A 26,304-nucleotide genomic window follows, 5' to 3' on the forward strand; every position below is an offset into this window, starting at 1 on the left:
GATGATTGATATTGTGAACGTGTATGTTTTTGTGTATGAGTGTGCTGTTGTGGCGAGGCCTTCCATGAAAGTTCAATGCTGCAATTGGCACGAGTGTTCTTTCGAGTGTTTGTCTGTATTTTCGGATCCTTTCAAATTTCGCACTACTAATGTGGATTGTTGACATATGCCCGTTCCATCCATATAACTTTTGTCTGTTCGAAAGATTTGAATCCATCCGAGGATACGGTATGTACTACGATAAAATGTAAAGGAACTTTGCAGCTTGGAGGATATCGGCACCCGAAAGATAAAAAGACCCAAACCAAGCCCCTTTTCAACGCCTAGTGAAGCCCGGTACCTATGAAGAGGCAGAGAAGCTATTGGTCCCGTCAGCAGTCAGTGCTCATTGTTAACCTTTCATCGACCTCTCGAGCCGTGATACAGACCGCGTATATGAAAATCGTCGAAATGCCGTCACCTTGCCCATTCCATCGCGCCCCTTTCTCAGACGAACCTTCAGCATCCGATCTAGAATACTCACCGTGCTTTGATCAGTAACCTATCGTCATCGAAGAAGACTCGTACGAACCGTACGTTTTCAACTTATAAATCTACCTTTAATTGTGGAACTGGGTTGTGCACTTAGAGTCCATCATTCATAGCGGCAACCAGATAGCAGTCTGCGATCAACATGGTTGATTCTGTAAGGACTGTATCACCAGAAAGTCACCGATGATTTCAGAATTTGCTCCTCGTGATATGTCCCCTTGCGGATGGTGGTGATAGTGGTCAATCTCAATCTCCTTTCGGACTGCAGATCCTTGGCGGTTCAAAAGTCGCCGCAGAAAAAGATGTCCTCTTCAACGAGTGAACGATAAAGAACAAGGATTGATGAGAACGGGAAAACTTTGTGCATGTGGCTGGTGGGCTGAGGTCATGCTGACTCTCAGCGGGAATTGGACAGGAACGGGCTTGGACTGCCCAGGGTCCTGCGAAAGAGGGAATGAGACGCTACAATTGAAGATGAGGAGGAAGAAGAAGGAGGATAACAGGATCGGTACTTTTGGTATTACAGGCAGTGTCTCCGTTCTGCCTTCCTTCCTTGAAGTAGACTTGGTCTTGGCAATTCTAGGCAATAGAGAGGTAGCCAAGATCTTGGAGCAAAGGACCCTGGCACGTCTCATTTCCAACACTTGAACCCAACTCTTGAGGCTCGAGGCGCGCTCTGGACAGCCAACGTCTTATCACAAATCCGGAGTCTGTGTATACAGTCGTCTCATTCAAAGGTGTTCATTAGGTTGTATCCGGTAATGGAAAAGAAGAGAATGAAAAGGAAAAGGGGGGAAAAAAGTGACAAAAAGAGAAGGGACAAAAGAAAGAAAAGGGGCCGGGCATCAAAATGTACATGTTTTGGGTATCTTGGAAAATCAGTGAGAAATGATTATACATGTTCACGAGCGACACGACGCTGGCTCTCAGCATCATACCCGTCCGTAGTCTGGGTGACTTCAATCGTGCGGTGGATACCGATATCCAACTTGCCGTGTCCGGGAAGCGGATGGTGTTCAATCGTAAGTCGCTCCTCACTGCTGCTGGGACTAGTTGAGCCTCCCCAGGTCAGTTCGGTGTCACGTTGACTTTCAATGTTGGTGACCATGACGGCCAGCTTGTCCGGCCTCAGGTTCTTCGGGTTTCCGAGTCGATCGATGGACCCAAGTGGCAAGGCGCGCGAATTGCTGTTGCGGCCAAGATGGCCGGAGTTCGGAAACCCCGAGGGATAGTCAGAGCCGTTGCGCGAGCCAAGCCATTTGCGGAGTAGCGGACGAAGGGTGGCGAGACTGCCCGCAGTAATACCCAGGCCGGCTTCGATGTTGGACCAAACGGCGATTTGGAACGTTGCATCTAGGAGAAAGATTAGCTGATGTCGGAAACCTGCAGAGGCATCACGCGAGCTGAGGAGTACGCACATAGGAATTCGTCGCTGGAGAATGTCTGAACGAAGGGGAAGCGAACGATGACGGCGGAAGAGGCACTGTTTCTGTTAGCGGGCTGCCTAAGGCCTTTGGGAGGGAAGGGGAGAAGACTCCGATGGTGGACTCACATGCAAGCCATGCTCAGAATACCAATAACGGCAAGCTTTGCCTCTCGCTTCATGTGCAGTTTCGAGACGAGGAAGATGGGCAAAAGGCCGACGGTGAAATCACACAGTGCGGCGAATCCACTGTAGATGTAGGTCATGATGATGATGATGTTGATATCGATGCAGGAACCTTCGATGCTCGGGTCTTGAGCGGTCCGGGTCCAAAAGTAAGAGACCGGTTTGCATTGCAAAAGGAGGAGAAAGAAGAAGATGAGTCCGGCCACGATGGTCAAGAACATGACCGAATACAGAGTCCAGATGTGGGATCGCTTGACAGTGATCCGTAGCAAGAAGAGACTGACGGAAACCTTGCATCCGACGGAGGCGAAGCAATAGGCAACTTCGCAAAGCCACCAGTACTATTATTGCAAATCAACTTTGTCAGTTCATGGAATCCGAAAAGGGCAAAGCAGAAAATGACTTTCCAGCAAGGGTTCCTACCTTCATTGCAGTCACCCGATCCCAGGGCTTGAGGTGCTCGAATTTGTAACCCGTTCCGTAGAGGGTACCTCCAATCATGCACGCACAGAACATGATATACGTCACCTAGAAAATTTCTTGTCAGTCTATCACTCCTGTCCCGGGGCGGTGCGATATCTGAAAGATTGGGCGAAAGCGAAGGGGATGTTCAAAACGTACAAGTGCAAATACCATCGCAGTGTCATCCCATCCAAAGCCCTTGACAATCCATCCTCGCACATAGCATCGCAACAAGACGGCAATGGTCGCGATGGGCATAAATACGGCCGCCACGGTCTTGACCGCGACGGCTCTCTGGTGCTCATCCGACATGTTTAATCCAGTACAAGGCCCCCCTCCTCCGAGAGAAGAGCACAAAAGAGGGCGAACGAAGGGTTGCAGATGGTGTGGGAACGTGGGTTGTGGGGAAGACCACAGTTTAATAGTTTAATAGATTGCACTATGGCGACCACACTCGGGAGTTCTCTTTCAGATCATCGGCATGTCTCCGTGGGAGGGGGCAGACACTCGTTTGAGATTTTCTTCCAGGCTCAGGGGAACTGGAGATCTCTGCGCAGAGTGGACTAGGGTGGACTGTGGTCGCTGCTGAGGGTGGTGTGTACTGGCTGTGCAAGTGACAAGCGAACGGTCTCTTCAGCACGGGGTTCTGGGCCAGTGGGTAGTGGCGATTCCGCCAAACTGATCAACGAAGGACCGAAAGGAGCAGTGAGTGGAAAATCCCCGTCCTAACCATTAGGGTAAAAACGGATTACAGAATATTAATAATGGAGAGGAATTTCAGTGGTCCAAAGAGCTCCGGTGGAGGAACTGTGGAGAGAGAACCATTCAATGAGCCGTGGCAGACGGTTAGAGTGATGACGATCGCAAAAGAGAGCGGCAGAGAAGAGACGACTCCCTCGCGACCTTCTCCAGTCGACCAAACCGCCGGATGAGGATGGAGTCGATGGAGCCGGTGCTGGTCGAGTCCTCTGGACCCAACCACGGGAAAGTCCCATTTCGACTGTTCTTTACCGTTGGGACTGGTGAACAGGCTCAGAGCCCGACCCCCGCTCAGGCAGTGGGTGAGTTGTGCCGAGGCCTGCCCTCCCTAGACGCGCATATCATGGATGCACTTTTTGATTTCTCCAATCAATTTGGGTCCTCTCCCACTTTGGAAATGAGAGGAGCATTTACCTAGTGGACCGACGGGCGTCCTCCCATGCAGAAGCTTGGCACGGACCAACTACCGTAAGGATCGACTCGGGGGTCAATTCTGTCTGTTCGTCAACCCAATAAAATCCATCTCAGACCAGGCTCTCAGGCTCGGGCTCAGGCTCGTCGGTCCAAAGAGGGTCAGTCGGGAAAGAATACACTTATGGTGCCAGCCTGCCATATCTGGCCCAGCCTATTGCTCAATCCAGGGCGACGCAGCAAGAGGAAGGCCAGATGATAATCGCATTGGGATCGTGGGGGGTGTGGTGGGTATTGGTCTGTGATTCTCTTTTTGCCTTGCCTTCCACGGGTGAGACTGATTCCGACCCGGCGGTCTGGAATTTTGATCAGATTGAAAGACTTCCACACGCCTTAGTTACTGATCACGATGAACCTTGGCGCCTTACAAGGAAGAGGGGGGAGGGAAAAGAGCAGACCAGAGTGAGACATCTCTAGCTTAGTTAAGAGTTGGTCAGTCCCGACCCAGGTGAGACCTGCCGGAACAAAGACGCTAAAGTCGCGTGAACGCCACGCTAGACCAGGGTGCATGCGCGAGTGAATATGTCCCACCACTCGATGCCTCGATAGCGTGTTCCTTGCGGGACCTGCGGAAGTCTGGAAGGAGAAGTGCATGAGTCTGATTGCTCAATGGCAGACCTTCCATGCATCAGGCTAGCCTGCTATCCGTAAGGCCGATTGATAATCTTCATCTCGATGGGCGCCAAATGGTGTATCTTGGCCACAATTGCCACACTTTGAGTCCCTGTCGCCTGGAATTGAATTTCTCGTTTATTATTTGATATCGTCATATGCTTGGCCGGTCGATGGTGACGACTGGTGGAACGCGTCTACCAGACCACTAGTGCCCGTCAAGATGGCCTTTGACCGTAGTTTTGGACAGTGGTATACGGCCCACTAGTACAGTACCTACGATTCTCTTGGGCCTTGCGCGAGATTGATGGCTCGTCAGATGAGTCCAGGACCACAGGTACCCAATGTGGTGCAGTATCACAACGCTGAGTGCCCGTACAGCCTAGAGTGTTCACGAGTCCAGTTCTGTCCCACGTGTCGGAGTCTTGGGCGAACACTCTCAAAATAGTATATTACTACGACACCACCACCACTATCCACGTACCTCTCAACCCATGGATCCCGTCATCATTGACGACTGTCGACTTCCAGAATGGCCATTCCTCCGACCGTGTCATGTTGTCACAAAGGTCAAGCTGCTCACGAACCACCCATTGTCATTCTGAAACAGTGATTTTCCCACCTCGCCTCGGTATTCAGCATGCCCAGCGGGGTCCCCTCGTGTACATGGAACAAATTTTCCTCTTCAGTCTCCACTTCGCCGAGGTCTAACCGCCAAAGCGGATTAGCGTCGGAGCAGGTCTTAAAGTATCCGCCAAGGAGGCGGTTCAGAGGGTCCTTCGTACTCTCCCATCTCCATCTTTGCAACCCAACGGCTTGGAGTCGGGAGGTCGGACCGTCTGGATTATTGACCCACCCCAATTGATTGTTGTTCTCCCCCTTAAGGATAAGGTCGGGGAGCTGAGCGTGCCGCGTTGTCCGCTTTGAGTGAATAACTCCCGGTGCAGGTGGAGGCAAGAATTCAATCGCAGCGACACCCATTTGGATTTGACCGTAGTCAGTCGCAAATCCATCTCGACACTTCGACAAAGGGAAAAGCCATCACGATTCCATTGGACCCTACAGGTGGACTATACGCATATCTTGTTCACATTGGGAATCTCTAATCTCTGCACTCGTGGCCCGTGACCGATGTGGTGTACAAGACTATCACAGGAATCTATCGAAAAGTGGCTCTCCGTCCCGAGATACAGAATTGAGCTCCACACATCTCACCCAAACAATGAATAATCTCCGATAGGTTCCAATACGCCCGGCTGTTCAAGATCATCCGGATGCTAGGTTCACGGTGGTCGATTTGATATCCGTCGATGTGAGCAAGGCAGTTGGAGGAGACGGAAGGGTCAGTCCTGTACGACATTCACACTGCAGTGACTTCGAAGTAGTATGCTGAAGAAGGGTGAACTGCTCTCGGATCCCTCGGATCCATGTGTCATATCCTTAAACTCTCAACGAGCTCCAACCGTCAAAACTCTGTTACTTTGCAGGCTCTAACTCCTGGACGGAACTCTGTTGATTCTTTCTCTAGGCACAGAAGAGGTCAAAGAGAAAACGGTGACCGCCAAAGCTCCTGATCCAGACCACATTGGGTAACTGATCTGCCACCAAAGTATTTTTGCGCTCCTAAACCCTCAACCTCCGACCAATAGGCAGGGGCGCGCTCGGGGTATCCTCTCCCGCTACAGGAGTATTTCGCTGAATGCCTCAAAGCGCAGACTTTCCACGGATCAGATCAGGGTGAAAGTGGGGGCATCGCGAATTTGACAGCAGCATGGATCCAGAAATACGAGCCCATCTGGAGATACAGAGAACCCTCGGGGGATGTCTTGGTGCTTGGAAAAAGGCTAAGAAGAGGCCCAAAGTCTAGACGAGTAACATCCTCAGGCGCAGCCTGTGTCTATTGACTTTTACAGACACGAGGCGTGGACGATCTCTCTAGTCTCAAGACCTAGTAGGTGGATCCAGCTTCACTGTACTTGGTGATTCATTTGAACCAAAAGTACTGATCATCAGAAGATGCCTCAATCTGGATGTCCTGGGGATACCCAAAGCCTTTCGGGGAATCACCTGCCAATGTATCTGTATGTATACCATTGACTTCCTTGACATGGAGAACACGGGCAATCGGCATCCATGAGTGACAAGGGTTGAAAAAAAGCAAATACACTTCCTTAAAATTGTGGTGCATTGGGGATCGACCCATTTCCCTGCATTAAAAAAAAGCTATTCGACGCCAAACAATGCACGCCAGGAAGGAAGGGAAATGATCGGACTATAATCGTACCTTGCCATTATGACGAGACAATGGAGGAGGGCATGCGGGATTATTGGTCGAATGCCACTGAGGATCTGCCGGATGTTCCGCGCAATCATGACAAAAGCAAAAACACATGCATCTTCCGACTTCCAATGATCATACCTGGCGGCCGACTCTTCCAGCCTTCGATCCAGTGTTGATCAAACGGGCGGTGCAGGGGTTGCATTACGTTGACCAACCGGCCAAGTCCCAGTTCCTCAAATATCCTCCTCGGCGTCATATCTGATTCGAAGCACGCCTCTCTACATGGGACTTTGATCATGGGATCAAAGATGGACAGGGTGGTGGACACTGGATACTGGACATTTTACAATTGGAAGAGTCTCCCCTGCTTCACGCTGAAATACCCAGGTACATTGCCGACATCCATCGTGGCCCACGGCTGGCGTGAGAATACACCTGGCATCCCGAATCAGTCATCTCGCCGTCCAGATGTTTGCACTTGGTTCAAGTTTGTCCTAGAAGGGGGGGCAATCGATGCCGGCCGCCGCCACGGCATGTCTTCGCCAGGAAATTGAGGGAAATCGCAGGGCCCTCATCCGCAACCCAGCATCGTGGTTAGATTGTGGATCCTCTCGTATCTGCCCATCATTTAATGGTCGATCATTACTATCTAGCCACCTGCACCTCACACCCTCTCACCACTTGATGGGCTTAGCGCTGAAATCATTCCGGTCATCAGATTTTGCCTGCAGGTGCCCGCTCTGCACGGGGCTCAGAATACGTAATCTGTCTCTGAGAGAGGCACGTATGATGTGAGCGAGTGAGAGAAAAAGAGAGAGCGACACATGGACCTAACCCGACCTGCCGAGCCATTTTGGCCACGTCCCCGGGAATCCATTGCGCCGGACTTCTCGCGCGTTTCCCTAGCAGCCTAGATGAGGATTCAGGAATTCCTCGGCCACAGCATACGAGTCAACATGACAAGGGATTGCCGGTGGTGAGGTCCTTGATCCGCATCTCGGATATGCTCTCCTTTCCGAGAATCCTCGAATCCTCGAATCCACCCGTTTCTTGGAAGCTCATCCTCGGCAAATACCCACCGAATCTAGACTTCTCGGCAAGTCCAAAAGTGCAAATACAGCAGAGTCTCTGTCTAGAAGGTTTTCCTTCCTTCATCGTTCCCTTCACCGCGGATTTCTCTTTTTTTCAGGTGTGTGCGTGCGTGTGTGCGGCAGTTTGCCGATAGAAGACTGTGCAGAGGCAATGCCGAGTGGGTCGACGGGGCGCTCTTCCGGGCACTCGGAATAATGGACATACTGACTGAATCATGTGTGGATCCGACTTGTGACAGGGGTATAGAGATATGTGCGGATGATGCCCAGGTAAAATGTGCTGTTGGGGTAGCGCCACCGTCAAGTGGTGTCCATGCCATATTTCAGGTCGATACAAGAAGCGTTGGATCCAGAGAAAGACATCCACCGCCCGAGAGTGAACCTTTGTCATTGGATCGGAACACTCCCCCGCGCCTCTACTCAACAGGGGGCCTCATCCAATTTTGCTCTGAGATTGAGGAATTAAGCAGGACATGAGTTGTCGAGCTAAATTGATCAGCTCTCAACAACGACTTTGCTCCAGTGCGGTGGTACATATAGTCATGTATCAATTCAGTCGCGGTGGATCGATCACATGGTAACGGGCCAATGAAGCAGGCCAGCGCCTACCTGGCTAGGTAGTAGAGTACTGTAGATGCTATCTAGTCAGGTCCGAATCTCTATCCCAAGTCTAGGGTGGTGATGAAATGAAACAGAGTTGAGCAGTAAATTTTGAAATTGCAAGTTTTTTTTTTTTTTTTCCAAGTTGCATGACTAGGCAACTTCAGTGAGCAAGTTCTCTGCAATCATTGCCTGATGACTCAGGCAACTTACTCCCCGGGACAGGAATGAGACTTCCACCGGGGAGGTGGCCAGCGCGAGAAATCAGCCTCATGGATCACATCACTCATTAATTGGCCTCAATTAGAGTTTAGGAAGTGCGCAGCTGTGCTTCTCCATACACAGCCTCCTCCTCCATGCCTAGACACCTGATTCCTCGCGTTTATGGAAGCACCCACGTAAAAATGGACAGACCATTAATGAACGAGCCTGAGCTTAATCGCCTACCCGAGCTCCGTACCGCGGATCACCGAGTCTCAAAATTGAGAATTTCAGAGCGGCACGAATCGCCAAGGTTTATTTCGCATGCAGTAACTGGTCATGCAGTTCTCAATTTAAGGGTCTTCTGATCTCAAAAGATCACCCTCTCTGTGAAAGGGTTCTAGACTGGTGAGAGCTAGCCTCGAACGGGCAAGTGTATCGCTGAGTTCTCGATTGAGTGATGGTGTAGATCAGATCCATGTGTCGATCCAGTGCAGCCGTCGTTAGCACGGACTAGCAATGAAATAGCACTGAAACAAAATTCAATTTCTGTTGATCAGGAAATGGTGCAATCTGGAACTTTGCAATTGTAAGCGAGAGAGCTAGCCATCATGTCTGCGATCCATTGTCAGTCTGTCTACCTCGTCTCTATCATCCAAATGGAGGCCCCGACCTCGAATGATTGAAAGGATTATTCATCATTCAGCCTGTAATCTAGGCTTCAAAGAGAAATTTTTTTGTTTAAGCTCCAGGATTTGCAACATCATTAGAGAAAAGATTGATCTTTTAAAGTTTTGGAGCCAATGAGAAGCAATAACTCCCGGTGTCAATCTCAGATGCTAGTAATCGCTTAGACTTCAATATATGATATGCCGGTGAGACTGTCACTGATATTCTCACCGAGGGAAATAAAGAAAGCCACATAGGTCTAAATAGCATTTGGTGTAGTATCTCGCATGAGTCGTTTACCTGTGGCCTGCTAAAGCTCATTCCAGTCCATGTGCGACCTCATAGTGTCGGTCCCGAGAGAATCAAACGAACTAGATAACTCTACAAGGACCTGCACTCAATGCCCTGGTCAGTTAGTCAGAGCTTCAAATACTACGTAGTATGTAATGACATAAGCACCAAAATAGCATCTTTCTTCAAGTCAAAGCTCGGCCTTTGCAATATCAAACAACCATTCTTGGGGCAATTTCCCCGTACAAACGTAGTCTTCCTTTCTGCGTGTGAGCATCTTTTGAAAGAAGCAGTGGTACTCAAGGCTTTGTTTGATATATATCAACCGTCTACTATGGATCTTCGTTTGCTGATATCCTCAAGTAGCATCCACAACTTCAAAAGTGGAAACCTCAGGGCACTTGCCATCAGTTACTCTCCAGATTTACACGGATGACCTGGCTAGCCTGTTTTCTCTTTCCTTCAATTTGTCCTGCTCAGCTTAACAACACTCTTCATCATAAATCGCTCTGGAAGCCATGTCCCCACTAGCTCCAAAGATACAGCATACATCTCTCGCTCTGACCTGACTTCGCCCAGCAATATTGAGAGCAGCGTCAGTCAGGTCAAGCACCTGGCCTCCTACAACTGGATCGAAGCACCTACGCCCACCATTGCTGTTCCAGGATTTCCAGCCCTTTGGTTTCTGTTAGAGGGCACTCGGTAAAGGAGAAAAGACACCGGACTAGCATACATTGCTCAGAACGCTGCCCGTTACCCTGACAGTCCTCTCGAACTGATTTTCCGCGCACTCTTCATCGAACAGCCGTCCTTTCAATTGACATGAATTTAGGTGAAAATTGTGACTGACAGAAACATTCTTCGCAAGCTTCTCTCATTCATTGACCCTCACTCGGGTGGCAAAAGACTGTGCTCATTTATTATCCTATTTTCTCCCGCGACGAAGCCATCAATTCCGAGTTCATTGGTGAGAGCCAGTTTCGCGGATTTGGCCGTCAATTTGAAAAGAGCTATACCATCCCACAAGCGAAAGGGAGTACTGGCCATCATCGCATCATTTACTACCAGCTGGGCAGTCTCAACTTTCTCGTCCGCCATGAAGTAGACGGCTACGTGAAGGACGACGGGGACCAGCAGAATTTCATCACTTCGGCATGGGAGTTACTGAATCTTTCTCAAAGTAAGCCCCTCAAAGAGAAAAGATTTTCCTCCTCCATACTCAGGATCCAGCATTTCGGAGAGCCCGTGACGCGAGAATCAACCTTGGAAATCAAGACTCGCGCTGCTAAGAAGCCGCTTGACCTTGAGAAAGTGATTCCTCGGCTGTGGATCTCGCAGACGCCAAAACCGGTTCGTGCACACCATCACGGAGGAAAATTTACATCCCCCGAGGTCGAAGATGTCACCATTCAGATTCAAGACTGGGAGCGGCGTCGTCAAGGTGAATTAACCTTCTTGTCAACTTGATCAAAAGAATCATCCACCAGACTCGCGCATTCGGCGGTAGCTCAACTGCCCGATAGAATCCAGACATGGATATGCTAGTGATAGTGAAGAGTCAGGATGAGAATGTACTCCCTGGCGATGTTTATTCATGCTGGTCAAAACCCGTCAGCTCGGACGAAGTATGCCCCGCAAACTCCGATGATCCTCAAGGTATTGCCTCTGCGCAGATTGCTCCAAAGAAGATGGCATGAAGACGCTGGCCTCCATTGGGCTGTCATTCGGTTCAATTAACGGACTGTATCACATCCTCAACCATTGCTTTGCGAAAAAAAAAATGGAGATCACACTTGCCCACATGACAACAGATTTTTTTCACGCAGAAAGTTTCCTGTCAAGGCATACTCTACATTTGATCCCCATGCGGACTGATACTAGGAAACGTCCGGCTTTTTTCTAGTGTGCGTGTTCATGGATTTGAAGAGTTTACCGATTAATTTGGCACAATCACGCTCTTTCAAACTGATAAATGATTTTACGCATGGAATTCGCTCATAGTTTTTCTCTCACCCTAGAATCTCACCATATCATTTTTGACTTGTAATCTCCACCAAACTAGGACCTTGCAACATGACTTTTATCTTTCAAATTCCTGACAACGGATATATGATATTCCTGCACAAACTCAAAAAGGCTTCATCACTTAAAGCCAAGTCTTTTGCACAATCTACGTGCGAGACCGTGCAGTTGTGATTTTTCTGCCATGCCACACTGGACAAAAAGCCATTTACCTTATCCACTGCTCTATGCATGTGAATAAAGAAGAGCAGATTACTGATGACAGCTATCTGGTAGACGAGACTACGCAATAGTCTAATCAAAAGCAAAGGGATGAGGTTGATACATTGATACGATCTTGCCTTACTTCTAGGTGTTTTCCTCAGTAGCATATTGTGATCCTATCACGCATCAATTGAGCCAAAATTTAGTCCGACTGAAAAATATTCGGAGAGCGAGCGTTAAGCCTTGAGGTAAATGACTGATACACAAACAAAAGTTTACGTAGAAGTCCACCGGTAGGTATACTACGTAAGTACACCTTAAAAGTCCCTAATCCCTCGCCAGTGTATAGTATATCATCGAGCGTGGAGGGTCGAGGTCCCCCTAACGATAGAGGCCCTTTGTGAGAATTAGCCAATGATCCTAGGATAGCCTATCCCGCGATTGAGGATAACTGCTGACTCCAGAAAGACGCAGGCCCGAGGGAGGTCCTAACAAAGCAAGCTCCCTCACGTCACCTCTGGACTAAGGCCCGATCTTCCAATACAGGCATGATTTCATGAGCATTCATTCACATTCAAATAAATCCTCTGCCTTCATTCCACGCAATAATCCAATATCTAACATGTCTGCGATCGTGGGTTTATCAACCCGATTAAGACCCAGCTCTGCCGGCCTTCATTTAGCATACATCTGACCTAAAAGTCTTGATCCAGCTCCCTAGTCCCTCAATTAGGTAGGCTTGCTCCTCTCATGATGGAGACATCCCGCTTGAAACATGCCATCCGACTGGCGCCGGTCACAAGCACTCCGATCATTTAGACCCGCATACAAAAAGAGCAAACAAAGAAATCTACCATGCCTGCGTATAATTCCAGCCCAGCTCGGTGGCTTACTGGAATACGGGATCAGGGAGGGATGCCTCATTGTCCTTGCGATTGTCCTTTCATTCGTTTAGGTAACTACGGTTGGTCATCCTGATTTATCCAAGCTGGGCGCGGCGGCGCGGGGGGAGGGTCGAGACACGCAGTGCTGCAGCCCGGGATTTGATCACTTGTGTGCGCTTTGTCTGTCAACTATGCCACCACATCGTACATGCAGGTTGCATCTGCTTCGGGGGGGGGTTCTTTTTCTTTCAGAGAAGTGGAGAACTGGCTACCTAACCTATCGTACCTAGTAGGTCCACGTCTGTGTGTATGTCTCAATATCTCCAAGAAGTATCAAACCTATTCCAGATTCCAGGCTCTGGTACATTTCCAGCCTCGCTCTATGAGTCCTTGTTACTTGGACATCCACCAATACATACATTCTCCTGTATAAAAAGACCTCGTTCCTTCCTAAATGGAAATTCAATCTGCTACATCACTGCCAAGGAATCATCTTCGATCTTCTATTTGAGAGGTTCACAGTTCATTGCACGGGCTTAACTTCCAAGAGGAAGCTTGATCTGCCCCCCCCCCCCCCCCCCCCCGGGGCATATTTCATCAACTCGAAACAAGCGATACAGTCAACTTATCTCCTGCTTCACCCAAACAGAAGAAAATCAGATCCCTGTTCTGCAATCTCAGCATCAGTACTATATCCTCCAATAATTTGTCACCAATTCCTCGCTGTCGATACCCTTCATGTCTGACAAGTCGACCAACGGCCGCCTGGGTCGTGCGGACAACATTCTTGACAGATCCGGGAGCCTAGATCCCCAGCCTGGGCAGACCTTCCAACACGCCTTACTGGAGGTGGTTCGAGGCTCTATGATAGCTTGTTACTTTGTCTACACGAGGAGTCGCATCTTGATGTTTGGTAATGAAGATCGCTGAGAAATTGATTGAAGCGTTCGCTGTGTCTCAAATATTGGTATCCGGGTAAAAAAAATGCCAGGACATGAAAAAGATGGTATAAGTACAGTGTTGTGTTGAAAGTGGAAATCCGCCGCAGGAATATACAGGTACAAGTACAAAGTGTGCATCTCACACATGAGAACCAGTCGGCACCGACAGCAACCGTTCGAGGTCAATGCCCGCCTCGCGAGAAGCTTAAGCCTCCACACGAGTGGGTATCTTGACCATGCCACGCTTTCGGTCGTCGGCAGGGATACCATACCGACGGCCAGGGGCCCAGGGAGCGCGGCCGTCCGCGCCAACAGTCTCCTTGGTGAACTTGGCATCCTGGATGCGATAGTTGAACCTGCCGTTCTCGGGCTCGACATGTTGAACGCTCTTCTCACGGCGGGCCTGGGCCACCTCGCGCCGCTTTCGTTCAGCTTCTTCCTGTTTTTGAAGACGCTCACTGTGTCGCTGTGTCACGGTGCGACGCTCATTAGGGTAGGCTTTGCGGTCCATTTCCAGCTGGACCAGCTGCGGGTGTGGGATGCGCACGTCCGCAGGCTGCAAGACCTGTCGGGCATTTTCGCCCTTGCCGACCCACTCAACAGAATTGGGGTTCTGCACAATTTCATCGGTCAGGTCGGAGGGGTGAGAAATCTTTGCGGCGACATCCCTCTCCAGTGCCGGGGCTCCGGAGAATACACGGCCGGCATCCACTCGATTGAACGAACGTGACTCAGGCACAGGATAGAAAATCTGTGCACCAGTGGAAGGGTGCGCAGGAAGGTCATTAATAGATTCGTGATAAGTCGGGCGCTCGCCTTCTTGAGCAAGTGGTGTGGTGGGGATCATTTCGTGTACAGCACGAGCATATGGCAAAGCTAATGGTTTACCCTGAGTCAAACACGGTTGGTCAGCGACAATACTAGAAGTTGGTCGAAGGCGTTTGTGTTTTTTTCTCGAGTTGACAGCATGTAGATCAGGATAAAGGGTGTTTTTAACCAGTCAGGCGAGAGCCTTTGTCTTCAAGACTAATCGATTTTTTGTTGTCTCATCATATGCGTCGGTATGGGGAGGGGGTGAAGCCCGTGAAGAAAAAAAGAAATAAAATTCGTGAACATTTTTGCTTACCTGTGCACGTTGTCTTCTCTCCAGTTCCACGAGTCGAACGACGGCCGCGATACGCTTCATATCAACACCGAGTTCAACACTGACGGCGCGAACGCTCTTCTTCTTCTCCACGACACGAACATAAATTTCATTTCGAAGCTCCTCGCTGAGTATACTTTCGCTGATGAAGCTTCGGTTACCGGGAAAAGGCCGTGGAGTGTCATTGAAGTCACCATCACGATCTGATCGACCTGAAATGTAATTTGTTTCGCCGGGAATGTGATGCTTCAGCGCGGCTCCTTCGGTAGAGAGCCATTGGAACATTTGCCGCCGAAGCTTGGTTTGTGGGGCCGGTGTTACAGAGAATTGACGTGACATGATATGTGAGGGTAGAGATGTGGATGTGACAGAAGATGTGGAGGAGGATTGTGAGGATGTGATGTAGGGGAGGAGGGCGTTGGACACACGCCGGGGCTGTATCCGGGGTGCCATGGTTGTGTGGTGAAGGGATTCGGCACACCGAATCAGCCTTAGATATAAAGGGATAGAGAGGGAAACAGTCTAAGCTGTTAAGTATGACGAGATGAGCCAATGATCCGCGGCCGTGCGCAGCAATGGTTAGGTCGAAGGCTATGCGGGTGTGGAAGATGGTGTTGGTAAGGGAAGAAACTTTTCCGCGAAGGAAGGTTGTTGGTGCTATCACGTGACCAGTCTGCTTCCAGGGACCCGAACATGACCCGCTCCGCCAGCGACGCAGTAGCCGGTGAAGTGCCGTGGGTTGAGGACTCGAGGTTCTGCTTTGTCCACGAGTAGTGGGGCGTAGCATCTATCAATCAAAGGGAAGAGTTAAGGATTTTACATGAAATTGCAGGTAGCTTCGCGCTCCTGGTCATGGTGAAATGTATGTCGAATTTTGAGTCAACCGCAAACCAACTTGTTAAATGTCAGATCTCGCCGGTTACTGTACCATGCCTGATCCCACTCGCGCTCACGGCCGCCCTCGGAAACTTTCTGATCAATGACTTAGTTAAAAGAATATCTTGACTATCAGGACAAATTAAACCCTATGGGTACAAGTCGCCCAACTCATGTTTATATTTGATATATATCTGGATCGACTGAACGCCATGTCCGAGCGGAGAACGATGGGAGCACCGGATTCGTATCGATATATATCAACCCATGCGTCAACTGAAACGCACCCCCACGCAATTACCACCTTGAAGGTATCCAATAAAAACGACGCTCGTACACACCTACCTACCCAACTGGGTGGATGTCATGAAACTCATCTAGGTCAGATACCTCCCATACTGATATCCTCATCTATTCCCGCCTCTAGCCCTGGCATTTGAACCTTTAAGTCCTATGTAGTGCATTCCAACATAAATTCCATATATTGGAGGTCTGTCAGTAGTAGTAAGTTAGAATCCTTTCCCCGTAGCATGATGCAGTTACATATCCCGGTCAATGGGTGTTCAAGGTCAAGAGTTCACCATTTCACCTGGCAGATGGTTTCACAACTCCACATGGCCCGAAATAATGCCCAACTTAAGCCCAATTCCTGATATCTAGGTGGATGCAGCTGGAGAGAGGATTTCTCGACGTTGAATGGGACGATCGGTTATGATCATGTACTGGAAAATTGGGAACTTGATAATTCCACCTAAACCATCCATTCCATATCATATTCAAACCTAAGACGACAAGATGAGGCCAGCAAGAGTTTTTCCGATTCTCAATTTTTCGATTTCAGGTGCCAAAAGCTAAGCAAACCAGGGCAAAAAGCGTAAGAGGGAACAGCCTTAGAGCCAGAGAGAAAGCCTGTCAAGCCCGGAAGCTGGAGGAGGAGACTATGAATATCTCCAGCGGCCCACTTAGGAACCTCAAGTCAAGGCCACATGCGGATGAAAAATGGTTGCGAAAATCAATATAGTGATCAGACGCGAGTACCCAGCAATCAACGCCAACCCCCCCTGCTGTGACAATATAATATCCACCAAACTCGAGTGTAAGCTGGCGGTATCTGCGCTCCGATGGCAGCCCAAGAAAAAAAAAATCAAGTCCAGATGCCCGAGGCAGATAGCAGCAAAAGTATCAATGAGAGGACATATCATTGAAATGGAATCATCGCGATAAAAGAATGTGTGGCACCCTCCTATGCTCCCTGCGCAAAGCAACCAAAGTGATCGAATAGAAGATGGTCCGCACCGTGAAAACGCCTTCCATTGCAAGTTCTGCCCCGCTCATCCGGCCAGTGGCTGATGCGAAGACACCGGGGCCAGTAAGGGTGCCTTTGAAAGGGAGGATATATAGATGATGATGAGCCTCCTATACCAGCCGTCTTGAAACGCCACCCACATGCAGTGAGCCGGATGCCGTCATGGCCGCGACACTGCCAGGAAGAAAACCAACGCCTTGCACGGACCAGGAGGGCGAAGAAGCGCAAAAGTCACCAAAGCCAAACAACAAGAGAAATGGGTGGATGAAGATTGATAGCGAACCAATTAGGCAAGAGTTGAGAGAAAGCAGAAGACGGATGAGCAATGTCAGGTCCTGCCCTGCGCAAGAGTTCCTGCAGCGAACAGAAGATTTGTAACTATAGAGCATAGGAAAGACGAAACGAAGCCAACGGGATCCCCAATCCCCAATAAATCAAATGAAGATGCATCGATAAAAGCAAGGCGAGTGTTAGTGGGAAGCACGGCTCGAGGTGGTGTTGAATGACCAAAGTCCGAGCCCACAATCCCCGTGAGATATTTCGAGCCATACAGGGGCTGCGTCGAGTGCTAGTTGAACTTTCAAGGAATTTGATGGAGGAAGACCAGATAAACAATACGCATAACAAGATAAGCGAAAAGCGAAACTAGCACAGGGGTATGGAGGTATTGTTGAACAACGCGAATACTGAGACAAAATGAGAACGCATGGACTATGCGTCGCTGTGCCCCAACCGTGATAAGAATACAAGCTGGTAATGACCTGATGATGCAAATCCTTCCGAGGGATATTAAGAAAATAGTGAATGGAGAAGGAAAGAGCGCCCCGAGTTCCCATGCAATGAACAGAGAGAAAAAAAAAGAAAAAAAAAGAGAAAATAGAAGCCGACAACAGCAAGTAACAATTTGAAGGGCCACCAAAAGCCACGTCAAGCGAGCAAGTTGAGCGAAAGACAACATGGGAAGAAAGAAAAAAGCGAACCGTGACGCAGGAACAGCTGGAAAATCAAAGTGCCCGAATTGCAATGCTCCCGAGAGTGATGCAGCCGCCGAATGCTGATTCTAGCTCGCAAATCGAAAGGAACCCCCTAGTGCGCCAGATGTCCCGGATTCATTCGTCAAACGTGCCGGGCATTACCTCGAATGTTGTGATATTAAGTGAGGCGACCTCTAGCGACCCATCATGTAGTCTGGGTAGAAGGTGTTGTAGCCGTTCAGGTTCGGGCCAGCATTATTGCCAGCAGGGGGGCCATGAGGCGGAGGCGACATCATGAGCGGGTTCCCTCCGTTGGTACGGATGCCGAGACCGGAGTTGTGGTTGAAACCACCGTTGCCGACCACGGCGTGTGGGTGACCGTTACCGTGGGCACCGTGGAGAGCGTTGCCATTCCGCATCGGCATGGGCATCGCAAGCCCCGGGGGCGCCGCCAGACCAGGAGGAGGTCCGCTGACCGAGGAGAACATGTGACTGTGCATACCGCTGAGGTTGTTGCCTCCCGGAGTGATCCCGGGGGCTTGGAGGACATTGGATGCGCTCATACTGCCAGGTTGTCCCGATCGAACACCAAGGGGGTTCTTCGAGAAGCTAAGACGGATGCCAGTCTTCACGCTGTTGGACAGCTTGTAGCCGTAAAGCTCGTTGAGTGTCTTGCTGGCCATGGCCACCTCGTCAAATTCAACAAAGCACATGGGACCGTTTTGCTTGTTGCGGAAACACAGTCGCTTGTATCCGCGCTGCTTGGAGAAGAGGGCCTTGAGTTCTTCCTCCGAAGTGTCGGGCGGCAGATTGCCCACGTAGAGCGTGTTGCAAGGAGGGTTCAAATCGTTGGGATTCGCAGCTGGGAGGCTGTGACGAGGGGTGTGCTGGCCACCACCGTACGGATAACCCTGACCGTGACCATGTCCGCCGGGGTAGGCCGAGGACGGACCACTGACACTACCCATACGCTGTCCGGCTCCATTCGAGGAATAGTTGGGCAAGGGCGGAGAAGACATGGCAGTTGACAACGAGAGATTAGCAAAGCGACTGGTCGGAATCTGAGGGTTGGTCGACCGCCGTGGGGCCGAGACCGAGGCGGAATGGCCGTTCTCCGCGTAGCCCACTGGATCCTTGAGCAACTCCCCAGTCTCCTCGTCCGGATCTTCATCGATCATCGATTTGCCAGTCACTCGCGGAAGGTCACCGACTCCGTTGCCGATCGGCGACTGTGGTGAGAAAAGACTGTGGAGGCGCGAGCCGGAGTCGGATGCCGAAGGTAGACCCTCGCCTATGGCCTGAGAAGGGTTCACCGAAGACAGCCTCTCAAGACTTTGGAACGTACCGTTAAAACGAGAGGACTGCCGCGAGAGATGACCATTGGAGGGGACGCTCCCCAAGAGACCACGGCTGTTGGTGTGGTCTATTGTGTTGCGGCGTGCATTCGAAAGGCTCGATCCTACCGGACCCGGGTACATTTCCACGACCATGTTGGCATCGTTCTTGGAGTTTGGTTTGCCGTCCAGGAGAGCACGAGCCTCCTCAGCGGCAGGAAGAGTGTTGAAACGGGCGATCGCGCTGAGGAACCCTTCGTCTTCCGGGTTGTCGGATGTCACAAAATCGGCATCCACAAAGTCTTTGGCAAAGAGCAACATGCTGCGAAGGGCTTCTCGACTTGTGTTCCGAGGCAACTTGCGCATCAAAATGGCACCGCCACCGCCGGTGCGCCCAAGGCCATTCAGGCCTTGGAAATTTCGGTCTGAGTCGCTGAGGCGCATTCCGCTGTCGAAGGAGGAAGAAGCGCTCAGGGGCGAAAAAGGATAAGTGAAAGTGGGAGCTAAAGATGTAGGAGCTTGAGACACGCTTGGGCTGTAGACGTCGGTCGACATCGCATGCTGAGTTGTCGGGGCCGTTGGAGAAGAGGAGGATGAGAGCGGATGCTGTGGTGGCGATGAACCAGAAGACACAGACTCGGTGCGCTGTGCCGTACTAAAGGAGCCGGGACTCGTTCGAGTGGACTGATTCGAGCTGCCGCTCATCGGTAATCTGGACGGAGACAATCGGCGTTCGCGACACAGGAAGAATGATTGTGAAGCGGGAAAACGAGAGGGTAGAAGAGACCCGCGCCAGGCAAAACGTCCCTTTTTCAACCGCGATTCGAAAAATGTGTGCGCGCGCGCCAGAGATTTATGCGATCGAGAGGATGACTTGAAGAAGCGCACTTGGCAACGTCGTGGAAGCGCGATTTAGCGGTGCAGCCGAGTATAGAGTTCGCGGATGGATGCACGGCTCATCGAAGCTGCGAATGGTGGCGCGCGAGTGGATGACGGGATCTCCTTTATCTGCGAATGATGCGATCGGCGCAGGTGGGCGCGGCGAGCGGGTCACGGAAGAGGGGAAAGGGCAAGATGATAAGTGTTGATGAGATGGAAAGAGAGGTCCCTCGAGATGGATGTAGACCGATGACACAGGATGCACGGTGGATGAAGGAGCTCGAGGCCGACGAGGCGAGAGGGGTGGGAAAGAATTGGAAGGGTGAAGGGGGAGGGGGGGAGAGGGAGATCAGAAGTGAGAGAAAAGAGGCCGGAACGGTCGAGTGCTAGTCCACAAGTGCCAGATCCATGGATCTGTTTGCACGACGCGACCGCACAGGACAGATGGGATACGGGGAAGTGGTCTCGAGGGTACTAAGCAGCAGGCGGGAAATATCGCGGAATGCAATGTAGTCTCTGTCAATATTACAGTACCTTGTTCTACGATTACACCACGCCGACCGTCTTGCGCCGCCGCTTGCAGAACGTGGAGTGCGTGCCCCGAAAGCCGGGAATGCCCCGGTTTTCTGGCCTGCCTCTTTAGGGGATCATGGGGGGAGAGAAGACACTTCTCGGTCCGCTCGAGGGCCACGAGCAGACCCCGGTTGTCACTCGATCACGAGGAAGGCTGTCTTGAACGACACTTGCACAGTATCTCACGAATTTTTTTTTCTTGAAAGGGGACACCACAGTCTCCCGAGGGGATTCTAGAAACAAATTGCGGCTGCTGCGGCCTTCCGTCGAATGTCTCCCCGTCTGTGCACGACCCTGCCCATTGTTACAAAAGGTTAGCTGCACACGGAACTTCGAACTTCGCCCAGCTATACCTCGGTCTGTGAGGGACAAACTCTGCCGCATGCATTCAAAGAGCACGCATCCATTCCCGCCCGCCAGTTGAAGTCAAACAACCCAGTCGTCCTCTGCCGCCAGTTTGAAAGAGCCAAGATCAACCCTGATCGATTGAGTCAAGTGGGATGGCTGCACGAATGGAAATCAACGTCTAGATCGAGGCTTACTGCAGGAGCTTCCACAGATTGACAGGGCCCCCGAGGCGAGACCATGCCCGCAAGAATTCATCTGGCGCTGGACTGCATGGCTTTGAGTCACGCACATGGAGCCGGGTTGTCGTGTCTTAACCCTATGTCTCTGCCGCACCGACCAGACTACATCGGTGACTTTGGCGAGTTGACAACCTCATACGATGAAGTTCATAGGATGAGCATTGAGTACTGGTCAATGAGTAGTACTCTTCAGTACTAGGTAACCACAGTGGCACTGTTCTGTACAGTTGGACAGTACAACTTAGGCCGCCGGACTGGTATATTGTACACATACGCTCTTGCGTCCAATTGAAGTGAGAGCCCTCGGCACTTGGAAATGATGACGGAGATTACAGCTCATCGAACATTAGAGGTGGTGCAGAATCGGTACCTTGGCATCCACGCTTTCAGGATGATCTCCTTCGAGGCTATCCCGGCGGTCATGTATCATGTTGTTGTACAAAGAATCGGATCAACGGAGCCTAGATACCTCATCGGGTAGCACGCTGGACTCAACCAGCTTGACTGCTGGCGTCGCCTTGCTCTGCGACTTTGCGCCTGTGCCATGGCTCGTCACGTCCAGAGCCAGGAATAGACAGTGCTCAGCGAGAGCAACGAAGCCGGCAACCAGGATGGAGACTGTCCGCCTCACGTCCTCCCAGACGTAGGTATCAAGCGGACCATGTTATAGCGATCATATGATCGGAATCGAGTCCTCAACATCTCTCTCTCGAGACATACTCATCAACGGGTGCTGTCGTCCACTGGTATGTGGCATGAACCCCCCACAGTATAATGGGGAGATTGATAAAGACCGTGGACGTGGACGTGGACTGCTGTCCAGATGCCCAATGTCGATGCGACCCGTTGAACTCTCCAAAGAACCCACACTGCTCGGTCTCGTATGATGGCAGTCACAGCACGGTCCCTGGACTCTCTTCTGCCCCCCCCTTCAGCTCCGCTTGCCCCCCAAAAATCACCTCATCCGTGGAAGATGCAAACTCAAAACACAAGCGATCCTGCAGGGCGGCTGACCAATTGCCACGGGATCCGACCCACCTCTGGTCCTGGATTGGCTGCCGGTCGGCGATGGCTTGGGCTTATCGACGGTTGCTGGGGGGGCGGTGCGGGTCTCTGGTTGGGCCGTGGCCCCAACCGCGACGCGATGAAAGTGTCTTGGGGCAACCACGGGGTTCCCGATCAGGCCTAGTCGCCTTTCACTGGACCTGTTTCCAGCAGTGGTGCCTGGGAAGTTAAGCAGCAGTCACAAGCGCGTCAGCCAGGTCTCCACAGAGGGCTGGAAAGCTCCGGTCATCATGGACGATAACACGAGACTCGTGTGACGGTCAACGGGTCCAAGGCACTGGTCGGGAACACTGTTCCGAGACGAGGCCTGTTTAATGAGGAACGAAGCAGGAAAGGTCTACTTAGGTCTGGCCTTAGGTCAGTGTAGACCTCTTGGCGCACGGAGAGGCAGTGTCGTTAAGCCTTCGCACGTTCACCTCGGACGGCGAGGTGAAACCGTGATGAAATACAATCGCGCATAGCCAAAGTTAATCTGCGTGGGAACTACGTTGTCGGCGCCGATGCCGTCCGCAGTGCGAACGGGCAGCTCGAGCGCCTTGACTAAGTAGACGGTTCATATCTGTCAGCGTGACCCCTCCCCCAATGGACCGCGTTCTCTGGTGACAACCAGATACTGCCACTGTGGAAAGAGTACGATGAGGCATTATAACTCAAGGTTTGCCTATCCGGCGCACAACTCCAAATGGAGAGGCGTGATACACCGCGGCAATGTTGTTCACATAATATACAGGATTGTAGAACCGTCAACACGAGCTCGGTAGTCACTCTTCACTAACAACAAAATCTTTGCCACAAGAATCCAGTTTCGCAAAGAGAAATAAACGCCGGAAATGCCGAAGATAAAAAAAAAAGAAAAGTGTATCGAGTTGTACAGGGGACGGCTGTCTCCTCGGGATTCTCGTTTCTCGTTGGGAGGTTGTTTGACATCAACTGCTGACTCTCTCCTGCATAGCAAGTTTTGGGACCGAAAGCAATATGCTTGGTTTGCAGATGAGAGCTCATCTAGGTTGAAATGCGCGTGTCAGAGAAAAGGCGACATGCACGCATCACGCCTTGTGAAAGGTCGTGGGCTTCGGTTCAACGAGACCAGCCTGGTTATCATAAGAAGTCAGTTCAACCAGTATAAAACACCGACAGAAATAAAAAGTCGAAGGAAATAGCACACGTGCTACCAAGCCTCTCCTCATCCACAGGTCATCAAGAGATTCAAGCGATTGCGACGTACCATGCTCATCAGCTTCCACACGGGATCGCTTGGCTGGGCACCAACACCGAGCCAGTATTGAGCGCGTGCCCGGTCTAGTGCGACCTCTTTGTAAGGACGTGCTTGAGCATTCTCGTCATAAAGATTTGTGGGTCGCTTGGGGATGGGGTTGTAGGTGCCGATAACCTCGAGGGGTTTCGCGCCGCGCGCAGACCTATTGAACACGCCGTCAGCTTCTGGGAAGATACACGACTGGGAGCCTGCTCAAAGCCGCATTGATCCAGGACAAGCTGACAATGGCCGTCGCTCATGGTGATACTGCAGATGGAACCGCGGCTAAGGGAGCCCAGCAAATGGCGGGATCGTCATCACGTACCGGGCCTGCGCAACCACGATGTTGTAGAAAGGTGTATGCTTATTGCCGAAGCGCGCCAGACGAATTCGAAGAACCATATTGTCGTGATTGGGTGCAATCTGCGTTGGACTGAAGATGTCTCTCACCGTTCGAGATCCCTAGAGTTCCTCCGCAAAAGTTCACGAGGCCCCGGCAGAATGGTTGTTCCGCGATCATCTCTATTAGGCTTAGCGTCAGCGGAGACATGATGCAATGGGTTTGTATAGTTGACACGCCGTAAAGTCATTGATCCAATAACTTGTTCCATGCTTTAAATCCCAGTCAGATCAGAAATCATATTGTACGAGATACCCTTGTGAAGCTAGGCCCATATACGTGACTGTTGTTTGGAATCGAGAATATCAACCTGTGCGTTGCATGTTTCGTTCGGCTTGGTCCAGACGTTTCCGGGTTCCACGCTTTCAACTGTCCACCGTCATTCGATACAACAAAGCTGCCAACATGTCTTTGAAGGTAGGAGCGATTTCGCTCTTCCGGGATATTGAAATCTCCACTGACAGCTTAATGGAAAATACAGGCACTTTCTGCAAAAGATGCAGCAGCTCTTGATAAGGACCTTATGGACGTCAACATCGGCGGATGGTCCCTTGACCAGCTTATGGAGCTGGCTGGCCTGTCCGTTTCTCAAGCAGGTCGGTTCAAGCAGCTGTCTCCACGGGCCATAAGCAGTGGCTGTGATACTGACACTGTAATTCAGTTTGGAGAATGCACCCTTTGAGCCAAGGAAAGAAAATTCTTGTCGTGTGTGGACCCGGGAACAACGGTACGCAAGCCCCCAGTCCTTCTTCAGAAGCTGGAATAGGTCTCGCGGGCTATTTGAACTAAGTGGCTTGACTCAAATAGGTGGTGATGGTCTTGTGGCTGCACGACACCTCAAGCACTATGGCTACGAGCCTACAGTGTACTACCCCAAGGAAGGCAAGAATGAGCTTTACCAAGTATGCACTGTCTATACCTGCAAATCCACCAGAATCCCATCTACTAACAGCATTTCTACAATATTCAAGCGTCTCAAAACCCAACTCAACACCCTCGCGATTCCCTTCACTGATGATATGACCTCGGAGCTATCCCGATCCGACCTCTTGATCGATGCCATCTTTGGCTTCTCATTTGGCGGGCCCCTGCGTGATCCCTTCGGATCTATTATCACGCAGATTGAAAATGCGAAAATCCCCGTCCTCAGTGTTGACGCCCCTAGTTCATGGGATATCAACTCCGGTCCGCCCTCTTCCGGGCCCGGGGCGAATTTTATGCCGCAGGCGTTGATCAGCCTGACCGCGCCAAAGCCCTGTGTCAAGTTCTTCAAGGGCAGACACTTTGTTGGTGGTCGCTTCTTGACGACCGCAATTGCACAAAAGTACGGACTGGTATGTCCTGCCTATGAAGGTATTGATCAAGTAGTGGAGGTCTTCAAGGATGGTGACGGCGAATTTCGTTATGCCCCCAAAGAGGAGTCAAAGTATTAAAGCGGACCAATTTGGGGGTTGGTGGCGTTCTATCAGTCCATGTCTCGTATGACGAATGGATGGTTCTACAATTTGGAAAGAAGCTGTCGCGAAGAACCTTATACTGCATTTCCTCCAACATCTTATCTAAGCGCAATTGCCCTGGCCGTCTGGAGCTTCGATGAAACCATTCAGAAGTCGCAATTTCAAGTCAAATACTCGCACACAGTCTATAGCGGCAACCGACCTTTCGTAGGAGCAAGTAAAAACAGGTAAGGCTACTTGTCAGTTGTCAAACTCGAGATGAGTTTTGCTGTCTTAAGTGGAGTACATCAGATGAAAGCGTGTGAATGTCTCACTCGTGAGATGGACCCTAGCCTCAAACGAACACGTGTCGGCCAGGAAGAGGCTTGCGGGGGAGGGCTCGCATATAACCGAGCCTGTTCGCATAAGAATTGACCGGTCTATAAATGATAGTATCCTGTGAACACTCGGCCAATATGTAGCAGTCATCTGTATAGTCGCAGGTGGTGTTTCTTCTCGCTCGACAAACATGAGCCCGTGTCAAGTATTGAGAAAGAAAACCCCTCCGTTGGAAATCAACGTACACGAGGTGTCAACATGATGTGTCGATGTACTTAGATCTGATGCCCGAGAAGCACAAACATTCAGATGTGCTAGGGTGACTTGCAAGCCAGCGGATGTCCACACCACGATGGCCTGATGGCTCTCGGCCAAGTTTGCGGTCGCTTTTCCAACCACTATTTTAAGCCTCGGTGTTTCCCGTGGCTCACTGTGCTTGTAGGAGAAGATGGCTTCGACTGGACAGAATGAATTTGCTGTGTGTGGCTACCTGAGCATGCGCTGCCCA

At 50.8% G+C, this 26,304-nt stretch overlaps 9 protein-coding genes across 9 annotated transcripts; 5 read left to right on the forward strand and 4 right to left on the reverse strand.

The window, feature by feature from the left end:
• Positions 1 to 1,423: 1,423 nt before the first annotated feature.
• Positions 1,424 to 2,914, reverse strand: POX_a00366 (uncharacterized protein; the record flags this gene model as incomplete). The annotated part of the gene is made up of 5 exons (XM_050109310.1): positions 1,424 to 1,884; positions 1,950 to 2,014; positions 2,084 to 2,481; positions 2,564 to 2,668; positions 2,762 to 2,914. 5 exons carry the CDS (start codon positions 2,912 to 2,914, stop codon positions 1,424 to 1,426), a joined length of 1,182 nt encoding a protein of 393 aa, XP_049973078.1.
• Positions 2,915 to 9,228: 6,314 nt separating this feature from the next.
• Positions 9,229 to 11,044, forward strand: POX_a00368 (uncharacterized protein; the record flags this gene model as incomplete). Its single annotated transcript, XM_050109311.1, has 2 exons — positions 9,229 to 9,244; positions 10,524 to 11,044. 2 exons carry the CDS (start codon positions 9,229 to 9,231, stop codon positions 11,042 to 11,044), a joined length of 537 nt encoding a protein of 178 aa, XP_049973079.1.
• A 2,789-nt stretch (positions 11,045 to 13,833) lies between these two features.
• Positions 13,834 to 15,225, reverse strand: POX_a00369 (uncharacterized protein; the record flags this gene model as incomplete). The annotated part of the gene is made up of 2 exons (XM_050109312.1): positions 13,834 to 14,517; positions 14,755 to 15,225. 2 exons carry the CDS (start codon positions 15,223 to 15,225, stop codon positions 13,834 to 13,836), a joined length of 1,155 nt encoding a protein of 384 aa, XP_049973080.1.
• A 1,422-nt stretch (positions 15,226 to 16,647) lies between these two features.
• Positions 16,648 to 16,998, forward strand: POX_a00370 (uncharacterized protein; the record flags this gene model as incomplete). The annotated part of the gene is made up of 2 exons (XM_050109313.1): positions 16,648 to 16,827; positions 16,876 to 16,998. The coding sequence occupies 2 exons, from the start codon at positions 16,648 to 16,650 to the stop codon at positions 16,996 to 16,998; spliced, it is 303 nt and encodes a 100-aa protein (XP_049973081.1).
• A 118-nt stretch (positions 16,999 to 17,116) lies between these two features.
• POX_a00371 (uncharacterized protein) lies at positions 17,117 to 17,332 on the forward strand (the record flags this gene model as incomplete). Its single annotated transcript, XM_050109314.1, has 1 exon — positions 17,117 to 17,332. One exon carries the CDS (start codon positions 17,117 to 17,119, stop codon positions 17,330 to 17,332), a length of 216 nt encoding a protein of 71 aa, XP_049973082.1.
• A 790-nt stretch (positions 17,333 to 18,122) lies between these two features.
• Positions 18,123 to 19,967, reverse strand: POX_a00372 (uncharacterized protein; the record flags this gene model as incomplete). The annotated part of the gene is made up of 1 exon (XM_050109315.1): positions 18,123 to 19,967. The coding sequence occupies one exon, from the start codon at positions 19,965 to 19,967 to the stop codon at positions 18,123 to 18,125; it is 1,845 nt and encodes a 614-aa protein (XP_049973083.1).
• Positions 19,968 to 20,279: 312 nt separating this feature from the next.
• On the forward strand, positions 20,280 to 20,531 carry POX_a00373 (uncharacterized protein; the record flags this gene model as incomplete). Its single annotated transcript, XM_050109316.1, has 1 exon — positions 20,280 to 20,531. One exon carries the CDS (start codon positions 20,280 to 20,282, stop codon positions 20,529 to 20,531), a length of 252 nt encoding a protein of 83 aa, XP_049973084.1.
• A 2,881-nt stretch (positions 20,532 to 23,412) lies between these two features.
• Positions 23,413 to 24,023, reverse strand: POX_a00374 (Ribosomal protein S16; the record flags this gene model as incomplete). The annotated part of the gene is made up of 3 exons (XM_050109317.1): positions 23,413 to 23,457; positions 23,592 to 23,784; positions 23,947 to 24,023. 3 exons carry the CDS (start codon positions 24,021 to 24,023, stop codon positions 23,413 to 23,415), a joined length of 315 nt encoding a protein of 104 aa, XP_049973085.1.
• A 403-nt stretch (positions 24,024 to 24,426) lies between these two features.
• POX_a00375 (NAD(P)H-hydrate epimerase) lies at positions 24,427 to 25,454 on the forward strand (the record flags this gene model as incomplete). The annotated part of the gene is made up of 5 exons (XM_050109318.1): positions 24,427 to 24,438; positions 24,503 to 24,617; positions 24,683 to 24,748; positions 24,829 to 24,923; positions 24,993 to 25,454. 5 exons carry the CDS (start codon positions 24,427 to 24,429, stop codon positions 25,452 to 25,454), a joined length of 750 nt encoding a protein of 249 aa, XP_049973086.1.
• Between the last annotated feature and the right edge of the window lie 850 nt (positions 25,455 to 26,304).

This window comes from Penicillium oxalicum, chromosome I (genome assembly GCF_001723175.1).
Source record: "Penicillium oxalicum strain HP7-1 chromosome I, whole genome shotgun sequence".
Taxonomy (NCBI): domain Eukaryota; kingdom Fungi; phylum Ascomycota; class Eurotiomycetes; order Eurotiales; family Aspergillaceae; genus Penicillium; species Penicillium oxalicum.